The sequence below is a fragment of the Gopherus flavomarginatus genome, chromosome 7, assembly GCF_025201925.1.
Source record: "Gopherus flavomarginatus isolate rGopFla2 chromosome 7, rGopFla2.mat.asm, whole genome shotgun sequence".
Lineage (NCBI taxonomy): Eukaryota > Metazoa > Chordata > Testudines > Testudinidae > Gopherus > Gopherus flavomarginatus.
Window position 1 is genome coordinate 90902283 of NC_066623.1, and position 19183 is coordinate 90921465.

Consider the following 19183-nt stretch of genomic DNA (forward strand, 5'->3'; position numbering starts at 1 on the left):
TTGTTCTGTTCCCTCCGGGGAAATCCTCCCTGTGAGGGGCGTGCCTGATTTGCTATGGTTTAAATGCTGCCTCTCATGTAAAGAGGCCATCCCAGTCAGTGACAGACACCCAAAGTGCATTTGCTGCTTAGGCTAGCTGCGCGTTTCGCAGAAGGGCAACTTCTCTCTCACCCTGAAATCTAGGCTTGAAAGAACCAAGAAGTCAAACTTTGACTCCTTATGATGGAGAGTTCCCTTCGCCCTGCTTCAGAACCAGTTTAGTATCCCCCTGGACATTGGTATCTGGGTGTTTCTAATGGCCCTTCCACCTTTGTGCAACATTCTCTAGGAAGGAGAAATCCTCACAGTCCTCCTCCAAATCTTTTCATAGGGACATGCATTTTAAAGAACTACTGTTAATGCATAGGGTGAGTAACCTTTTCATTTCTAACGTGATGCAGAGTGTGTAGTGAAAACAATCTTGCTAAACCCACAATTTAAAGTTTCCAAAGGTAAAATAAACAATTCTTGGATGAAGTGGATATACTGTAAAACCATCTCTTGAAGAACCACTTGGTTCCTTACCTGAAAATTGAACATGATAAGAGAAAAGGGAAATGATGAGGCGGTGGTTGTGTTTAAGAAGGAAAAAAAATTTTATGGATTATTGAGAAAATGAGAGATGCATGAAATGATCGCAGTTTGAAAAGGATGTCTCCTCTGGAGCTAAACAAAATTGAAAAGGCATCCACCAAATCTTAAATCAACTTTCACTGACATCCTATTTTCTGCCTTTTTAATGAATGATTTGTATGCAACACTTCCAAGCAGGATGACAGTATTACAAGCTACTGAGTCTAACATAATAATTCTGCAGACACAGCAGGAAAAAGTTTACAATAACAAGTGAAGAGTAAAAGATCTTAGGATCCAACTAGGTTTCTATGAAACCACCGAAGCAGCACCACCTATGACATTTGCTTATGGTACTGTGTGGTCTGAACTATCACTTAGGTTTCACCCTTTTTTCTTTCAAACATATTGCTTTCTTTTAAAAAAGTTATAGATGTTAAATATGTACTGAACCACCAGAGACATATGGCTTGGGTATTTGCCTTCCTTCTGGATCTGCACAGCCCTCCAAGTGTATCAGCCAGAGGTGACCTCGATATGGTATAATGTGCAATGAGAAGGATGAACCAAAGCACACTCTGTACTTTCTCTCTTTATGAATAATGTGAAAATCTGTCAAAAGCAACCTAAAGACTTTTAAAAAGTGAATTGGCCTTTCAAGAGGCCAGTGGTCTCTGAATTAGTAAGATCTCTGGAAGGCCAATGATCTAGATTCTGTGAACTATATACATGAGCCACCGCAAAGCGATGCCTGTAATTAAATCACATTCTACGCCATTCGGGCATGAGTGCATAGTGCAAATTTTAGAGTCCTTTCTCCCCCTTGTAATTCAAGCAATACTTAGGGGAAGTATTACAAGTGACAGTTCTTCTATGTTTTCTGTACTGACATGACAGGTGAACAGCACCTGAAAAAGGGTTTTATGCAATGACAACAAAGCAATAATGTTGTTTCCTATTTTGACCCAAGCCACTAGTCAGAATTCAGGGCTCTAGGGATGTTCCATGTGGAAACTGAAATTGATGGAATCTGTTTTGGTGGTGGTGGTGGTTTTTATTCAATCTTGTTTATTTAAAAGAAATGCACTAAGTTCTGCTTCTTCGATGCAGGAAGAACCAAGACCAAAAGGAGCAGTTTCTTAGCTTACAAACTCAAACCTCTTTAGCCACTACCAAACCCAAACAGTTGTCTCTCTAGCTTTTTTCCAAGGTCACAAATCATGCGCACAGGCTACTGCTTGGCTTTCTTGCTTTGTTGCCTATGCCTCTATTACTGTTCGTTTCTGTCCTCAGTTTCCTTCTCTCACACACCCATGTACAAAATAATACTCGGCGAAAAGCCCCTCTGCCCACGTAATCCAGAAGTCCTCGGCTAGTTCTATTCTTTTAGGTGTGGCCCTTTAACTTTCTCACAGCTATCTTAAGAGCATGCTGACACCACATTTTCAGTGAGGTTTTAACTCAACCCATAACAAGGTTTAACCCAGCTCATAACAGTGTCTTCTCCAGCCCTTGTAGTGCCAATCCAGCAAGCTGACCTCTGATGCTTTACCTGTGAGTTACTACAGTACTACTGGATGATGGCCAAAGTAAACATCCTTTCCATGACACTGGTCACATTTGAGATTTCCACCTTCCCATAGAAAGAAGAGCTAAAGGGACTGTAAATATAAAACATACTTTCACTCTGCTTCCAGAATGTGTTGTATCAGAGAGAGAGAGAGAGAGAATCAGTCCACTCTCTTAACTGAAACTGCAACTTCCAGACCAGTGAGAGGGAGTAGTTAAGGTCAAGAGCACTGAGTCTAATTCTGATTTCACTTACATTAGTATACAGTAAATCAGGGGCAATTCCACTGAAATAAATGGATTTACACTGATGTAAAACTCATATAAGGGCCCAATTCTGCAAGATACTGAGCTTCTCTTATGAATTGTTGAGTGACCTGTACTCCCAATGACTTCAGGAGATAGTCAGCATCTTGCAGTACCCAGCCCTCAGTGGGAGAGCAGAATCAGACCCAATAACTGTGTGTAAGCCTGTCACTTTACTTTAGTGGGCCTCAACACCATATTATAGCTCCCACATCTGTCATTTATCAGGGCAGCAAAACTTTAGAGAATTCTGAAATCCATCTGGAACCACAGTGAGTATAGTCTCTGGAGGCTAGTGCAAGAGGAACATATTAACTCTATTAGTGCTGATGGAAAAGTGGAAATTCCAGGCAGTTGTTACTAAATGAAATGAGGTACTGCATAGAAACTGGTAAATGCATAATTATTTTATATAATTTTTTTTACCAGATCTATGCTTGTAAAGGTAAGACCGAAAAGAGGATATGCAGGGATGCCTTCTTGTGTCCTTGAATGTGTTTCAAATTGGAGCAAGCTAAAGATTTTGGCGTGAATTTGCAAAGGGTGGACCCAACAGCAGAATTTGGCCTATTTTATCTTACTCTTTGAAAGACAGGAATTTTTATTCCTTACACGGATGCATTCTTCCAACAGATATTGGTTTCAGAAGGCTCCATCTGATTGCTCTCTGTCCTACATGTTTTGGCTTGCATCTTGCAAAATGTATTCCTGTGACAAACCTGCTCCTTTGCCACTTATTTGTTTAAATGGGTTCAAAAGTTCTTAGCTTCCTGTTAACATGTTTTCTTTTGTTTTACACCAATCAGTTAATTTTCTAACATGCCCCCAGTGTCTTCTGATCTTAGTTCCAGCTGGCTGAGGATATGAGCATCTTTATCACCAAGTTACAGTCAGCAGTGGGGAATGCTGGTGAGAAAGGAAAGGAAGAGGGGAGTTCATTCGAAATGGGGAGGAACAAGGTAAGGGCACTGGGGCAGATGGGGAAAGGATGGAGCTGCAGAGAATGGATACATTTTAAAAACAAACCAGTGCAGAAACAACCAGATTGGTGCTTAACTTCCCTTAGGTCACTTTGGGTATATTTACAGTTCAAGCTAGGGGTGCAATTCAAAGAGCCACGCTCACTCTAGCTCTCATGGAGGTAGTGCGCTAAAATTAGAGTGTAGTTGTGTGAATGTGAGAGGCAAGAGGGGCTAGCCGCCCCAAGTACGTGCCTAGGGTCTCAGATGGGGACAAACTTGGGGTGACCAGTCCATCCTGCATTCTATTTTGGAGTGCTGGCTCAACGAGAGCTTATGCAAGTTTGTTTCCTCAAGCTGGGAATTGCAGCCCCAGCTCGAAGTGTGGACATGCCCTTTGAAGTGTATGTTACATCCTTTTCCCCATCTACTAATTGTAAGGTCTTCGGGGCAGGGTCCAGTCTTTATGCAGGTTTTGTTAAGTGCCTTGCACATTTTATGTGCTGTATAAATAACAACATATCAAAAGCCCTTATGAATTGCTGATTAAGAAGAGTAGGAGTCTGCATTCCAAATGGAAATGTTAAAGCCGGTTTCACAAAAAAAGTTGTCTCTTTTTCAGTCCAAGTTTTCAACATCTCCAACAAGTCTGTTTCAATGAGCTTGACTTGGGCCTCACTTTCAGTGGATTGATGGAATTACTCTTGAGTTACTCCAATGTCCATTAAAGCAGAATCTAGCCTTATGACTCTGCAAAAGAAATAGATAATTAGTCAAAAAAAATTTACTCAATGTATTGAACAATATTGTTCAATATTTGCAGCACTTGGAGCCTGACATCTACATATTGAGAGCCTGATTCTCATCTGGAGTCTAATACTGTAGCTCCTTTCTCTGGCTGCAGAGGAGCTATGCTAATTTATACCAGCTGTGTGATCCGAGATTCCCAGATGTGTTCTCCACTAGATACGCATGGCAATATGTGTCCTAAGTGAACAGGTACTGCTGGCTTGCCCTCTCACCTCTGGTGGTGGCCCTTCCCAATCAGGGTCAAGGCACACACTGGGAGGACTATATGGGGAAACATGCACTGCTGCTGTCATTACTGTATCTGTTGTGTGGATAAAGAGGGAAATCTATTTTCTGTTAACCCAGCACTAAAGTCAGTCAGAAGAAAACAGGACCATTTAACACACTATTCCATTTTGTGTGTAGTGGGACAAAGCAAATAAAGAGTTAAAGTGTGAATGCTTTTAAATAACTCATTTCACTGGCATAACTTTTTTCCTTGCTGCTGGCTAAAGGGAAATGTGACTCCATCCACAGAAAGAGGGACAGGTCTGCCAGTAGAAAGTGTTTACTTTCAACTTCTATTTGTTTTGCTGCCACACAAGAAAGAGATACACTATTTCTGAGAGACACTGTACATTTCTCTTTTCCCATCAACTGAAAGTGCTACACTGACAAAGCAGGAAACTAAAGGGCTCTGTTTATCCATAGGGCAAGGAGAGAATGAGCAGCAGCAGCACAGCAAGCTTCTCTCCACCAACCATCTCTAAGGCTGAGTGGCCGTTTAGGACAATACCATGTACCTAGGCCAAAATTCTCAAGCCCGTGAGTCACCTACATCTATACTTAGGCACTGAAAGGAGTCACCAGACAGTGACGGGAACTGAGCGTCTACAGATACCAACTTTGGAATCATGTCACTTATTTAAATGCCTACCCACAGGATTTAGCCTAGCTAACACTAGGTTCCCACAACTAGTGGCAAACAGCCTTCTCGGAATTTTAAATCCAAATTCCAATTAGCAAAATTCATGCTCCGGCTAACAAACAAGGTGTGCTGATCTGGAAGCAGGTCTCAATACAGGTGGCAGAAGATCAGTGACAGACAATTTGCTCTGTGGCTGGGACACCTGGCTAGAGCCCCTTACCACTTAGCAGAGAGTTGTTGGCTGATTTTTAAGAAGCCCATCTTAAGGCAGTTGGAGGACTCTATAAAAAAAAACAAACAGTCCTTCCTAGATCTGCCTGCTCACACAGCAGTGGGCAGAAAGTGTGTGTGTTCACATGCTCATATTATTCCTCCCTCGCTTTCTCCTGAATTAATGTTGGGTTGAGGTTGAACGTGGAAAGTTTTAAATAGTATTAGAGAATTCAATATTTAAGTGCCATAGAAGCTTTATGGGTAAAAGACACAGTGTAGTGTTATTGTTGTTAACATGCTGTGATATGAGATACTGCAGTACTTTCCTGTATACTCTGACCTCCACTGCCAAGCCGTTCGGGAACATAGATTAATAGATTTTTAAAGCAGAAAGGACCAGAAGTCTGACGTCCTGCATTATACAAATCAAAGAACCTCTTTCAATAATTTCTGCCATTATATAGCATAGCTTTTAATATCCCAAGACTCTAAATTCACTTGGCCCCTTTTCTTAAATCGTCTACAGTTCTGGGATAGAAGGCCCTGTAAAATACAAATGCAGATACAGGCGTTTTACAACATGCTTGCCATGAAAGCAAACGTTTTAAGCCTTTGAGGAAGCACAAATAGGTTAGGATTATAATTCATTGTAATACCATGGCAAGGTGCAATTTCAAAGGGAAAGGGCCTTTATTTTGTAGTCAATAAAAAATTTAAAGGGACAAAAACCCAATTTTAGCACTGCTGCTTTGTAATCAATAAAATGTAGAATTTTTTATCTTATTAGAAGAGCTTGTCAGTTGCATTCAACCATTGTCAACAGCCTATTTGATCCATCAGTGAAACAAGTCATTACAAAGAACACAGCGATGCTGCTGCAGCTATTCGCTGTGTTTTTAATGAGGAATGAAATTACTTCTATTCCATTTCAAGGTTTAACAGAACTTTTGTTGTGCTTACTCACTGGCTCACAATAGAAGGCTGGGATTTAAAATAATTGCATGAGTCTAAATCATTCTATTAATTAATTTCTTTTTTATGAATTATTATTTTATTGTATCTGTTCCTGTTATTTAAATATAGGCACCCTGGTGTGTTAGATGCAAAGGGATGCAGCCAAACATCTGGCTTGTGCAAGCCACAAGGTAATACATGGCTGCTCCATGGTAAGGTAACCAAGGGAACCAATGAGGATTTTGGAAGCTGCTCAGGGAAGGAAGGCAGAGAAGATAGTCCATGAATTTCCTGCCTCCCATAATTTTGTAACTGTTCTCATGATCCTGTTTCCTCTCCACAACCCAGGGTGTGAAGCCTGAAGGAGTACTGCTGCCTAGTTACTAGCTTGCATGAACCTTAAGGCACAGCCCAACTCTGCCACTAACTCCGAATTGGGGTTGGAAGATAAACAGAAGAGCGGGACCTTCTTTGAAGGACTCCCTTCTAAACCAATATCAAAGCTAATGTTCGTTTGGGGGGAAGGAGAAAGAATCCTTGGGCCACATGACTCCTACTGTTGTGACCCTAACTAAACTCCAATAGAGCTGCCAGCCAAAAAGAGCCTGTTTAGCGCTCCAGTCCCATTAAACCCCTTCCCTGACTTGCTCACTCTTCCCCCAACTTTCCACGGTAAAATATCAGGGGGCTCAGCCTGATTGTCAGAAGTAGTGAGTGGGGTGGGCAGGTCTGTCACTCCACTCCTCAGGAGAAGGCAGTGGGAGCCGCCACAGAAAACTGGAACTAGCATTATTTGGTTGTTACCCATGGACACCTCCCCCTAGGAGCTGGATTTGGGAGTATCCTCTATGACCTTTGGAACAGCTTCAGAGGCTATTTTGAGCTGGCCGGGACCCAGAATTGTCAACAATCTGAGTAGCCACTTGCAGTCCTGCTGTGAACTGATTATCACATCTAACAAAATAATTTGCTGGAACAAATAACACTTCAGGCTCTGTTGTTTCAGGTGAAACTTAGTCCTAGTACGTATAAATTTATAATAACAGCAGCAGCATGATGAGTTTCCCAACAGCCAGGTTTAATTCAAATACATATTTCAGACCCTTGAGGGGACACTCTCATCTTTGTGCACTGGGATTTGGGGATTTACACACATAATTCCCATTAACGCTAATAGGACTTACGGTATGCACACAAATCCCCATGCATCAAGAGGACAATATATCCCTGAGGATAATAAATACATTTTTAATTCTGGGTTCTTGCAGATTCGTATTGCTAGTACATAACCCAGACATAAGAATTGTTTCTTTGTAGAAAACATACACATACTCTGACCTTCCCACAGCATAGCCACACACACACTTATGCTATGTAAATGTAAGAAGGATATAATTTCTCTCAACTAGCAGTGCAAGTTCAAGACAGTTGCTGCTTGTAGTTTAAACTTATACAGTGTTCATTTTTTTTCAAGGATGAAATATTCTTTGTTTGCAAATACACCTTCTTTTCCATCTACCAGCCCTCTGACCCTGTAGAGCTTTTATCAAAGGATGACATTTGAGAAGAGAGCTATACAGCTTGTACCCTGACACAGTGTTTTAGTGCCACCTGCTGGAGAGTGCTTAGAAAGCTAACTAATCTGAAGAAATGGCACTAAAATCATCTCTCTGTCAGCCTAGGTGTAACAAAGACCCCAAATGAGTGGCAAAATATAAAGTAGCTGAGGAATTGCTTAGATATCATGGTGATGAGCTCAGTCTAAACGCCTAGGTAGAGAGATAGACGGATAAGATGGGAGCAAGAAATTACATGGGGAATTTTTTTTTTTTTTTGGGTAGCTACAAGATTCAACGTATCAACTGGTACAGTAATGAAGTGATAGATCCACAGAGTAGAGTAAATTTGGGCTTAATATGAGTGGCATTTTTCATAACATAGGTGTTAAACAGGTAAAACTCTGACATCTACCATTAGATTCCCTTCCTCCTCTTCCCCATCCACCACCCCCAACTATTTCTCAGCATTTGCTGAGAGTGACTTCCTGGCATGAATCCCTGAAGCAGCTTTGTGCTGTAAGGTCATTGGGAACATGAGGGTTCGCTGGCAGGGTATTGGGCTCTTAATCTTCGCAGAATTCACTGCTTGAGAGATTGGGGAAGGCACTGCTGAAGATAATGGGGGGTAAGTGTCCTTAGAGAGAGATTGGAGAGAGTTGGGAGCCTCACCCTACCTCACTCTGGCCCCAATTTAATGAAGCACGTGAGCAAGTCTCACTGACCTCAATGGAATTTAAGATAGTACTTTAAATTAAACACGTGTTGCTCAGTCAGGGCCTCTAGAATTCAGTGGAGAAGTTTATTATGTTGCCTTACATTGCATTTATTCCTATTGCGCTTGTGGTCCATCGTGTTGGAGATTGAGCCTTCGGCATAAATCCCCACAAAAATCAGCTTTATAGTAAAGTGGTTTCTGGAGAACCCCGTGAGAACATGTCCAAATGGAATCTTTCCAAGGGCTTGATTCCCCTCTTACCAACAGAATTGTATTCAGGACTGATACTGGTGAAGTCAATGGATTTACACTGGTGTAAAGCTAGCTTGAGGGAAGAGTCAGGCCCAGGCTTTGTTCTTTATGCTTTCAACACTCATCAGTAAGAGTTAGACTGAGTCTTTGCTTGATGCCCTGAATATGAGATGGCATATTAATGCATCACCCTAAGAGGAGCCCCAGGAAGGAACTGTGATTCCAGAAAAGAAGTAATTAGTGTCACCTTTTACCCTGGTGCTCCACTGGCTAGTCCATTGTGGGGGCAAAGTCAAGGTTCTACACCTCTCTGCTTAGTTGGTCACATGACGTGGGGGAATAGAGGCCACACAGATTCCCTCCTCACACACCCCACACATACACTCTGCTTAGAGATGACATCCTGGGAGGCTGTGCAGGGGAAGGAGATCTGACTTACCTTGTTTCCCTGCACTGCTGCATTAACGTCATCCTCAGCCAAGAACTGCAATTCTTACTGTACCTATGAATTACCAAAGTGGACTTGTAATTGGCTGTTTAATGATGGTGTATCTAAGGAGGGCTGACTTGAACTCATCTAGCAAGGCAAGAAAAAATATTATTGGAACAAGCTCTGCTTAACCTAAAAGCCCTCTAGTCATTTAAATCCCACCTGAGGACCCACCTGTCTCATAAAGAACTACAAGAAAGAGTGTTCCGAATAACACCAGAAATGAGCTTGGTCTACTATGTATTGTGGCTGCAGAAAAGAGGATTTTAAACATTGAATTTAATGGAGTTCCAACTATTTACAGAAGCCGAGGATCTGGCCCTTTGTGTATTTCCTCATCTTCAAAGGGAAGAATGTTTGCTAATGAAGAGCTGCTATGTGCTGTGAGACACTAAAGGATCTGCTGGATCCTTCCATTCCTATGAACTTTATAATTGGAGGCTCTCTGCAGACAACACATTCCTTCCCAGGAGAGTGTTATATGTCATGCTGGGGACTGAGACGCTGCTTTGGCTGGAGGGCCAGATCCAAAGTCAAGGGGAATTTTTCGGTTGGCTTTGTATCAGGCTCTTAGAAAGCAAGTTGATTTCTACCTTGTTATTACCCAGGTGATCTGTACATCACTGTGTAAATAAAGTTAGAGGTTCTCTAACTGTAAGGAACTTTCTGTGCCTTGAGCTTCCCTACCTGCTTCTCCAAAGGAATTGCACCAACAAGGGCCTCCTCCATCAGAGCAAGCTGCTCGCAGGCCCCTTTTTAAAAGGAGGCCAGGGAAGGTAACACATCCGCAATCTATAGATAAAGAGAATAATCCAGCCTGAATGTTGTAGACGGCTCATTTCAGTGGGTCAGAATCTATGTATGGAGGCAGCTCTGTGTGTGTCTATCTAACACTCCTGTGTGGGCACTGGGCAGCCTTGTGCTGGGTGAGGTGCTGTGTCAGGAGGTTCACACTGTCATCTCTCCAGCAAGCACCTTTGAAAAATAATAATCCCCCTGTTCTGGTTTCTCTGTTTATTTCTTGCTCCCCTCTTGTGGGTTTTCTGTATTTTTACTTCTGTTTTGTTTTCTCTCCTCTCTATCTGCTGCTGTTTTGTCTCCTCTCCATCCACAGCACTCATTCTCATGCTCTCTCACTCTGTGTCAGTTTCACTGGCTCAGCTGCTCAGTGGCTCTTCCAAGCAACTGTTCTGCCCAGGAAGGGGTACTAGCAGAACAAGATACCATTTTTTGTACAGGGGCTAGGACACAGGGACACTGGCTCATCCCACACAACACTGAGAATATTTTGAATGAAAACTATTGTGTTGACATTCCAATATTCCCCTGCAGTTTCAGTATTGCCAACTCTTATGATATTTTATTTGGTGTTCTGCTTAAAGGTGCTGGAATCAAGTGAATGCAGGAGAACCTCAGTTTTCATTGTAAAAATGTAAACTTCTAGCCCTTGTGGTTTTCAAGTGCCCACTTAAAGGCTCAAAGACCAGAAGACAAAAAGAAGTCAAAGTGTGTTATTTAAAATCTTCTTATTTTTAAGCCAATCCTGTGGTTTTGTGGGGACTGAGACATGATTTTTGAAGGCTTGAGGTTGGCAGACCTGCAGTTTTGAAGTTGTGAGTGCAACAGTGAGAAGCAGAAAGTGAAACCTGACCTGCCTAGTTTCGTTGTCCAAACTGAGGATGCATCAAAGACAGGTAAGGATTTAAATTAATCATGATTTTCATATTGGCAATGATTTTTCAGCATGATTCAGAATCAAACACTTGCTTTTAACACACACAAAAGAAAAGACCATTGAAAAGATATGGACAAACCAACAACTGCCTATGAGAAATCAAACATTCTGTCTGGGGATGAAGTCTGTATCTGTGAATGCTGTCGGGTCATCATGAAATAAAAAAAGCTTTATTGCTGACCTCTGTTGAAAGCAAACTTTCAGCAGACCACTTTGACCTGTCTCCTGTCTACCTGTCAAAATAATTGTTTGCTCTTTCGCTGTGCCTAGAACAATTGCAGGGTAAGGGTTTATTTACTCTTTTGAGTCATATTCAAATCATTTACTTTTATAACTGTGCTTAGCTGTTCCAGGAGAATAAGGGCTGAAGATATAAACAGCGACCACAAACAAAGACAGCTAAAGAGAATGTACATTTTGAAACAACACAGGACTTAACTATTTTAGTGCATCAGGTCACGTAGCAATCTGCCATTAAAACTGAAGCACTCTATAATACCTACTACAGCATAAGGTATATTCTTTTTTGGTACACATAGTGAACTCCCATTAATGTTAATGGGATCCACACAGAAACTGAGGTGAAAATACGTCCTTATCCACTGTTTTTCATACAATCATGTAAGTCAGTGCTAGAAAAGACTTATTATCCCATCGCCCTGCTCCAGTCTATGCAGCTACTTAATGTGATTTTGTTTCTGTGTACAGGCACCTTAAACATTTAGGTCTATGTTGTCTGCTGGAGGCAGCTGCCATTTTGTGTTCAGTTCCAATGTCATCTGTTACAAAGGTGACATATGCACCCACAGTGAGATTTGAAATTGCTGAGAGCCAGGTGGCTAAAAAAAACCATCATCTTTGAAAACCACCGTGCTCTCCTGTGAAGACTTTTCTTGGTTCTATCTTGTTCTGTTGTTTCCCTTCAAACTAAAATAAGCAATTTAAACTGGAAATATATGGTTGCCCTAAAAGTATAAAATAGAATCTAACAGTGTTACCCCCAATATACTTAATAGTGTTTGGGCACACTTTAGTACAGATATGGGCACAGTTAGAGAGTACACTTCCCTAGAGGTGCATTGTAATTTCCATTGGATTTAATCATGTTCACTTGTGATTCAGAAGTCAGATAATCCAAAACAGAATTTAGCCACAGAAATCTCCTTCTTGAAACAAAAATCTTTAGCTTTTCTTTTTCGATTGCCTTTGTGGCATTTCCATGCCAGGAATGTGTAGACAAAGGGAACTTTTTGCAACCCATATACGTGGAATGTGAGGTGGCAAGGGTTCCTTTCCAGCCAAGTACACATGCCCGGTGGCATTTCAGTCCTTCAAAGTAAATCAAACATTTGTGCATATCTTACCATTTGATCTATTCACAGTGCAAGTATATGAAAAAAATGCTACATGTGTATAATCCACTTAAAATACAGTTGAAACAGATTTCACCAAAATCGCATGCTCTCAAATGATTTTGCAATCCATTAGCAACTGCTACAGAACTTTGCTGCAAGGGTGCCTCAGAAAGGAGGAGGTCATGCCACAGTATGAAAGACCAGTGTGCCATTGAGACCACAGAGACCTGATGTTAATCAGTGTGCAGTTGTGAAAACAAAAATAATGGTCCTGTCCTCAGAGGAAATGGTCAGTCCTAGCAACTGACCGGCTAGGGTGTGGAAGTTCACCTCGCTGCTGCCCATATGCAAAACAGTCCATTTTGTGGACTCTAGGACAACAAAGTACTGCGAGCGAAAGGGGTCAGCATGGAAAATGTGTATAATATGTGCTGTAGAATATCTTTCAGAAGAGGCACTGGACTGGGACTTGAGCAATCTGACTTCAGTTCCCAGCTCTACCATGGACTTCCTATGTTAATCTAGGCAAGTCACTTAATTCCTATGCAGCTCTGTTTCCCAGCTCCCTTTCCCCTGATCTGTATCTGTCTTGTCCACTTCAACTGTATGTTCTTGGAGGCAGGGACTATATCTAACTACATGTTTGTACAGTGCCTAAGATAGAGGAGGGGGGAGCTGATCTCCATTGTGGTTTTTGGACACACAAGAATTTAATCAAAATGTGATTGAAATATAAGAGCAGAGTACAGAATGCATCTGAATGTCCTTTAATCATCATGATAGGGAAAAAGGTCCTAAGGACACATACTCTAGACAGTCGTCCTGAGCTGAACTGGTTTTGTTCTTATTGTACAAATTCTCTATTAATTATTGTAATAGAAATCAACAAAAGATAATTTAAGCAGAAAGAGAAAAAAACTAAATGTAAAATCATAATATACATTATGAATAGAGGCTACAAGTGCTATGAATAGAAAAGCAAAAACAGTACCATGCTCTGTAGCATTAGGAGCTAAGATGGTCAAGAAATTTGGATTTAGTTTTTGAGGCTGTCTACCCCTTACCCTGGGTACCCATCCCATTGACTGATATTATTATCATGCTCCCTTCTGGCAATCTCGTACCTCTTTATCCATGCGCCCTGCAGTTCTGCCACTGCTTTTATTTTGTCCTTTGTTTATAACTGCTCTGTCTTCAAGCTCTTCTTCTCTCAAGATCATTTATAAAAGGAGTCATCTCGATTTTATATTTTCAGATATATGGCTTGCTACCTTACAAAACATGTTTTTGATAGATTGTATCTCCTCCCTCCCCAGTGAGATCAAATGCTTAATAGAGGCCACAGCAGCTTTTGTTAAAACTAGCTTCACTTATTTGCCTTTTCATACTTTTTGTCTGGCAGCCAAAGTTACCTTTTGTTTGTCAAGCCCTATTATAGATGCTCCGGTCATCAAAAATGTTATTTGTAATGAAAGGCATACAAAAGATTATTTTTTCTAAATCACAATATTTTCCCCACTGTAGCTAACCATTCAAGCATCCATACCAAAGGCAATCATGAAACTGAGCTGGGAGAAATATCTGTTGAACAGACTTGTTATGTACATAGGAAAGCCTAGAGTCCCTCAATGTGTGTGTGTGCGCTTGTGTATCTATCTATCAATCTATCTATCATGCACCATGCCATGCACTAAATGAGTGTAATTACTCTAGTGTAAAACTTGTGTAAATCAGATGAGAATCATGCCCCAGTTTTTGCAAGTGGTCTCAATCTAGCCTCTTGGGCTGTGATTCTGCAAACATTTAAGTTAACTTGGCTCCCGTGAGCACTTCCATTGAAGTTAAAGGGGACGAAAGTGGATGAAGTCATGTACATACTTCAGATCAAGATCAAGCCCTAAATTTACACCTTCCAATTTGAGTATACAATTTTTGTCTGCATTATAATATTGCATTCGTTTTTGTTTTTCCAATCAGGCATATTTGTACTATTGATGTTTGTTTACCCAGTTTTGTGTGTGTGCAGTTAAATGTCATTTCTTGAGGCAAATGCAGGGTTTTGCTCAAGTACAGAAATGGAGTGTGCAAATTTGCAGGTGCAACTTTATGGTCTGGTTTGAAAATTTAAACCCCTTAACTGCTCTTTAGCTTTCTAATCCAGTGGTTTTCAAATTTTCCTGGCAACAGGGAAAAGGCATAGTTATGGTGATTTGCTGACACCTGGTCATGACCCCCCACTCAGAGCCAGCACTAGGCATAAGCAGACTAAGCAATTGCTTAGGTCCCCAAGCAGCTCAAGGGGGCCCCGTATTCGCTTTTTTAGTATGTGTTGTTTGAGGAGGGGTCCCCCAAAATATTCCTACTTAGAGTCCCCAGTGGACTAACAGCCTCCCTGCCCACACTTTGAAAACCCATATTCCTTTTTCTTTCTAGTTGATTTACAAATCACATAAACAGCAGGATGATGGGAAACTTTGTAATGGTTAATTCATTGTTGCACAACCCCAACTCTCACAAGTAAAGAGAACAAAAGAGAACATAGCGTAAGTCACAGTTCACATGTTTATGCTACAGACCATGAAGACCATTGATTGATGTGGCATGAGTTTACTCTCCAGGACACAGCTGAGGTTATTGGTGGGACAGGGAGAAGAAGATTATGTTGCAGCTATTGGCATCATTCATAAATTGTTAATACAGAAGAATGAAATAATTCACTCCTTAGACAAGGCAATCAGTTCCTCTTTAAAAACAGACAAGCATTCCCGCGAAAGAGTGAAAGAAGGTTTAAACTATGAGAATTGCTTTCAGATTAGACACCAATTAGCCCTGTTTTATATTTCGAAAATATCATTAATCACGCTAGACAGTGTTTGGCAACTGTTAACTAACAAAAAAATTCAGCTTCCACGTATAGATAACTTTTATTAATGAATAAGAAGCTGGAAAAGTTGCTCTTAATAGCTCAGCCCTTTTACTAGATACTTTTGCAAAAATGTATTGTTTAGACTTCTTAAGAACGTTCTGACATGAGTTGAGAGACTTACTAGAAAGCATTATTCTGTCTGTGTGTACATACACAGTCACGTGCAAAATGAATCTTTATGTTCCTCCTCCAGAAAATATAGGTGTAATAGTTTGCTCATTTGAATTTCAAGTCTTTTGTGTAAATTATAGCAGACACCAATCCCCAGTGAAAACTGCTGCAATAGACCTCGGTTAGTCATTTTGGAGTTCCTCAAGGTTAAGACCAACTTTAACCATGCTCCCATATTCCACCAAGCTATCAAGTATACACTAAGGACCACCTTTAGTATTCACTTCCTTACTCCCTTTTCAGTACAGATCATAGGCACTCACTCTTTCAATATACTATCTTATTAGCTGCAAAACAAATCACATGTAACAGCTTCAAAAAAACAAACTCTTCACTAATGACCAGACACTAGTGTACTTCACATCTTCATTTGTAAACAGAGGACAGAAAAAATCTCATCATCCCACTGTAACCTGTCTCCACATCACATAATTCCTCAAGGGCAGTCAAGTGACAGGGAAAGAATATTGAATATAGTCCATAGATTGGAGGCAGTACTCTCCAAAGAGAGGCATAGATTGTCCTGTATCTTCTCCAGCCAACACACTGAATAAAAAAAAAAACCACATGACTCAAAGGGCCAAACTGTTTTTCCATTGAAATCAATGGTAAAACCCACATGGCATTTGATGGACCAGGAGCTGGTCCTTGCAGCCTTCATTGGTAGATCTTTCAACACTTGTGAAAAGCCAAGTTGCAAAGGAATGTGCATTTTTCCCCAGCAAATCACAGAATATCAGGATTGGAAGGGACCTCAGGAGGTCATCTAGTCCAACCCCCCTGCTCAAAGCAGGGCCAATCCCCAGACAGATTTTTGCCTCAGATCCCTCAAGGATTGAACTCACAACCCTGGGTTTAGCAGGCCAATGCTCAAACCACTGAGCTATCCCTCCCTTGCTATATCACAGATATGTATCAAAATTCATGTAGCAAGTGATTAAACTTTCTGCTGCATGATTGGGGGAAGCCAGAGATATTGGAACAGATTTAAGATTGGTGTAGGAACTTCAGCTTTCATTGGAGTTTAATGTTTGGGATTTTTTTATATAGCTACAAATATATATAATTACTGAAACTGTTACCATATAACTGATAGTATTTTATGTGAACTGTATTTTGAACCTTAACTCTTTTGTGCTGTGTCTCCTGAGCTCTCTGTTCTGACTAGAGCTGTAAGAGCACACAATGAAAATAGTTTGGTATAAGTTTTGACTTTTTGACACTGGGCAAAAGTTATGTAGAATGTGGTGTGATGCAGGAACAGGAGCAAAGTGATAGCAACCAAGAGATGTAGGTAATGGAGAGGAGCTTTGTTTTCACTCAATGATACCACCTTCCAGAGGTGCCACTAGGGAAAGAAGTAGGAGATGAGGGACAGTGGGAATGAGCTAGTGAGCAGTGGAGGAGACGGACTGTAAAAGGGAAGGAAATGAGGAAGGAGAGCAGGAATGTAACAAAAGACATGGAGAGTGTGGACAAGGAATAAAGGAGGAGGAAGAGAAGACAATGAGACAAGAAGAAGAATTAAAAAGAAAGGAGACTGGAGAAGGACAACAGAGAAAGAAAGAATGAAAGAGGAGGAACTGATTAATAATTGGAGGAGGTGTAGTGAACAGAGCAATGAAAGTGAGAAAAAAGTATTGGGGGGAAATGGAGAGGGGAAAGGAATGGATGGAGAAAGGGAATGGGAAATGGGAATGGGAAAAAGGCCAGAAGAAAGTGCGAAAGTCTAATAAAAGGGAGAAAGAGAAAAAACTACATGAGAGAAGGAAAGTGGCAGATGGTTGGAGAAAAGGGAATAAAATAGGGGGAAAGGGAAATAAAAAGCAAGGAAAAACAGCTTTAAAAATTGGAAAATATATTGGATATATTCAAGTTCCGTATTGTAAATGCATCATGGGGATACTATCTGACACGACATCTGTGCAGCTTTAGTAAATATATTTGTGTAAATTAGTTGTGGCCCTTGGGCTTATGAGAACTGTGACTCTCAGTGCTGCAAAGGTTGTATACCACTGCACTAGAGAAATCCCTGCTGGAAGAATAAAGTGGAAGTTTGCTCAAAATCTATTTTGTGCCATCTTGACAGAGTTTGTAATGCTGGGTGCACTAGCCAAATCCTTTTGTGTTTGATGACATAAGCCTTTCTGCTTAACTGCAGCTCATCGAAGGAATCTGTTGAAGACACAGCCAGCTCTCAGCAATGCCAATGTAATATTATCATCATTATGAGTACTTTGGTGACCCCAACTGGGATTGGAGCCCTATGGTCTAAATACTGTACGTTCACATAGTGAGAGAAAACCCCTACCCCAAAGATCCTACAAGCTAAATAAGCAAGACCCCTTGTCACAGACAGTGAACTGAGGTACAGACTGATGGAGTGACTTGCCCAGAATCAAACTGGAAGTCCGTGACAGAGTTGGGAATTTCAACTGGTTCTTCTCAGGCCCTGGCGTGTACCTTGACTACAAGACCATCCTTCCCCTTCCTGCAGTAGAGTTGTCAAAAGGAATCCAGAAATATTTCCTCGTATCCCTTTATCTTAGCACACATCCAATGAGTAATATTGAACCCAAACATCTAACTATATTTCCAATTTATATATGGGCTCTGGTTACTAAATTCATGCTTTTATGCCACTAAGCAGCTTACATGTACTGGACAGCAAGGCCCACTTTCCTTGAAACAAAGCCATTGAAATAAGGTCCAGTAGTCAGCATAGATCTCTTTAAATTGTACTGAGAGCACAGCAGTAGCTAACTCCAAAAGCATTTGGCTTCCCTTCTCTTTGCATCTGCATCCATAAAATTAGTGTGCATCATACATTATGATTGCTGACAGTTATTTCCTAGCACCTCAGTGTTTTGTATGAAGCTTTGCTATTGGGGTTTTTTGTAATCACTCAGAAAAGGTGCTACCTGGACTTTCAGTTGCCCTTAATATGAATATTAAAATGATCTTAAATTGTAACTCAGTATGTTAAATTTATGCTCAGAGGCACCATTCTACCTTGTATGCTTCAGTCTGGCCACATGTCAACAGAATGAACAGTACTTTTTCCCCAGCAATGCATCTGTGCAACAGTGCTGTAAAATCTAGTTCTTACACATCTCATTTTCTCCTACAGCTTTCCTGAGTCTTACTGAAGTCATCCATCAACAGTTCAGTTCTTCTCAGATCAAGGGAATATATAACATTTGAAGTTGTCATTTTGATTGGCAGTAGGGATACCGTTAGGTGTTAAATAGTCTGAAATAAAGTAGGTCACATACATTTGCAGAATTTAGTTTGCTGAATACCTATGGAAATTTACATAGTGCATGTTGTGAATTTCTTTTGAGAAGACTGTTCTCACATTTAGCTTTACAATGAAGCGACAGATGGGAATACTCTTCTCTTCTCTTCTGACAAATGCACCATTCTTACTTTCTTTGTTTGTTTCTTTGTTTCTTTCTTTCAGGAGGAATATATGGCTGATGTATCCTACTTTTTCTGTGATGTTTAGGCGCGAAATGGGAAGTGAATATGAATGGAAGCAAGAGAATTGATGGGCCTGGATATAATCAGGGAAACAGAGGTGGACATTGGAGGCTCGCTTTGCCTATAGAAAAACTTATCACAGAGCAAGCGTCTTTAATTTATGTAAA

The 19183-nt window shown here is 40.8% G+C and overlaps 1 protein-coding gene across 1 annotated transcript in view; it reads left to right on the top strand.

Moving 5' to 3' along the window:
- Positions 1-17183: 17183 nt before the first annotated feature.
- Positions 17184-19183, top strand: part of LOC127056014 (vitellogenin-1-like) — a 61788-nt gene continuing 59788 nt past the window's right edge. The window contains exon 1 of the mRNA XM_050963657.1: positions 17184-17316. Within this exon, the coding sequence (XP_050819614.1) occupies positions 17184-17316 (133 nt within the window). The remainder of the gene's footprint in view (positions 17317-19183) is intronic.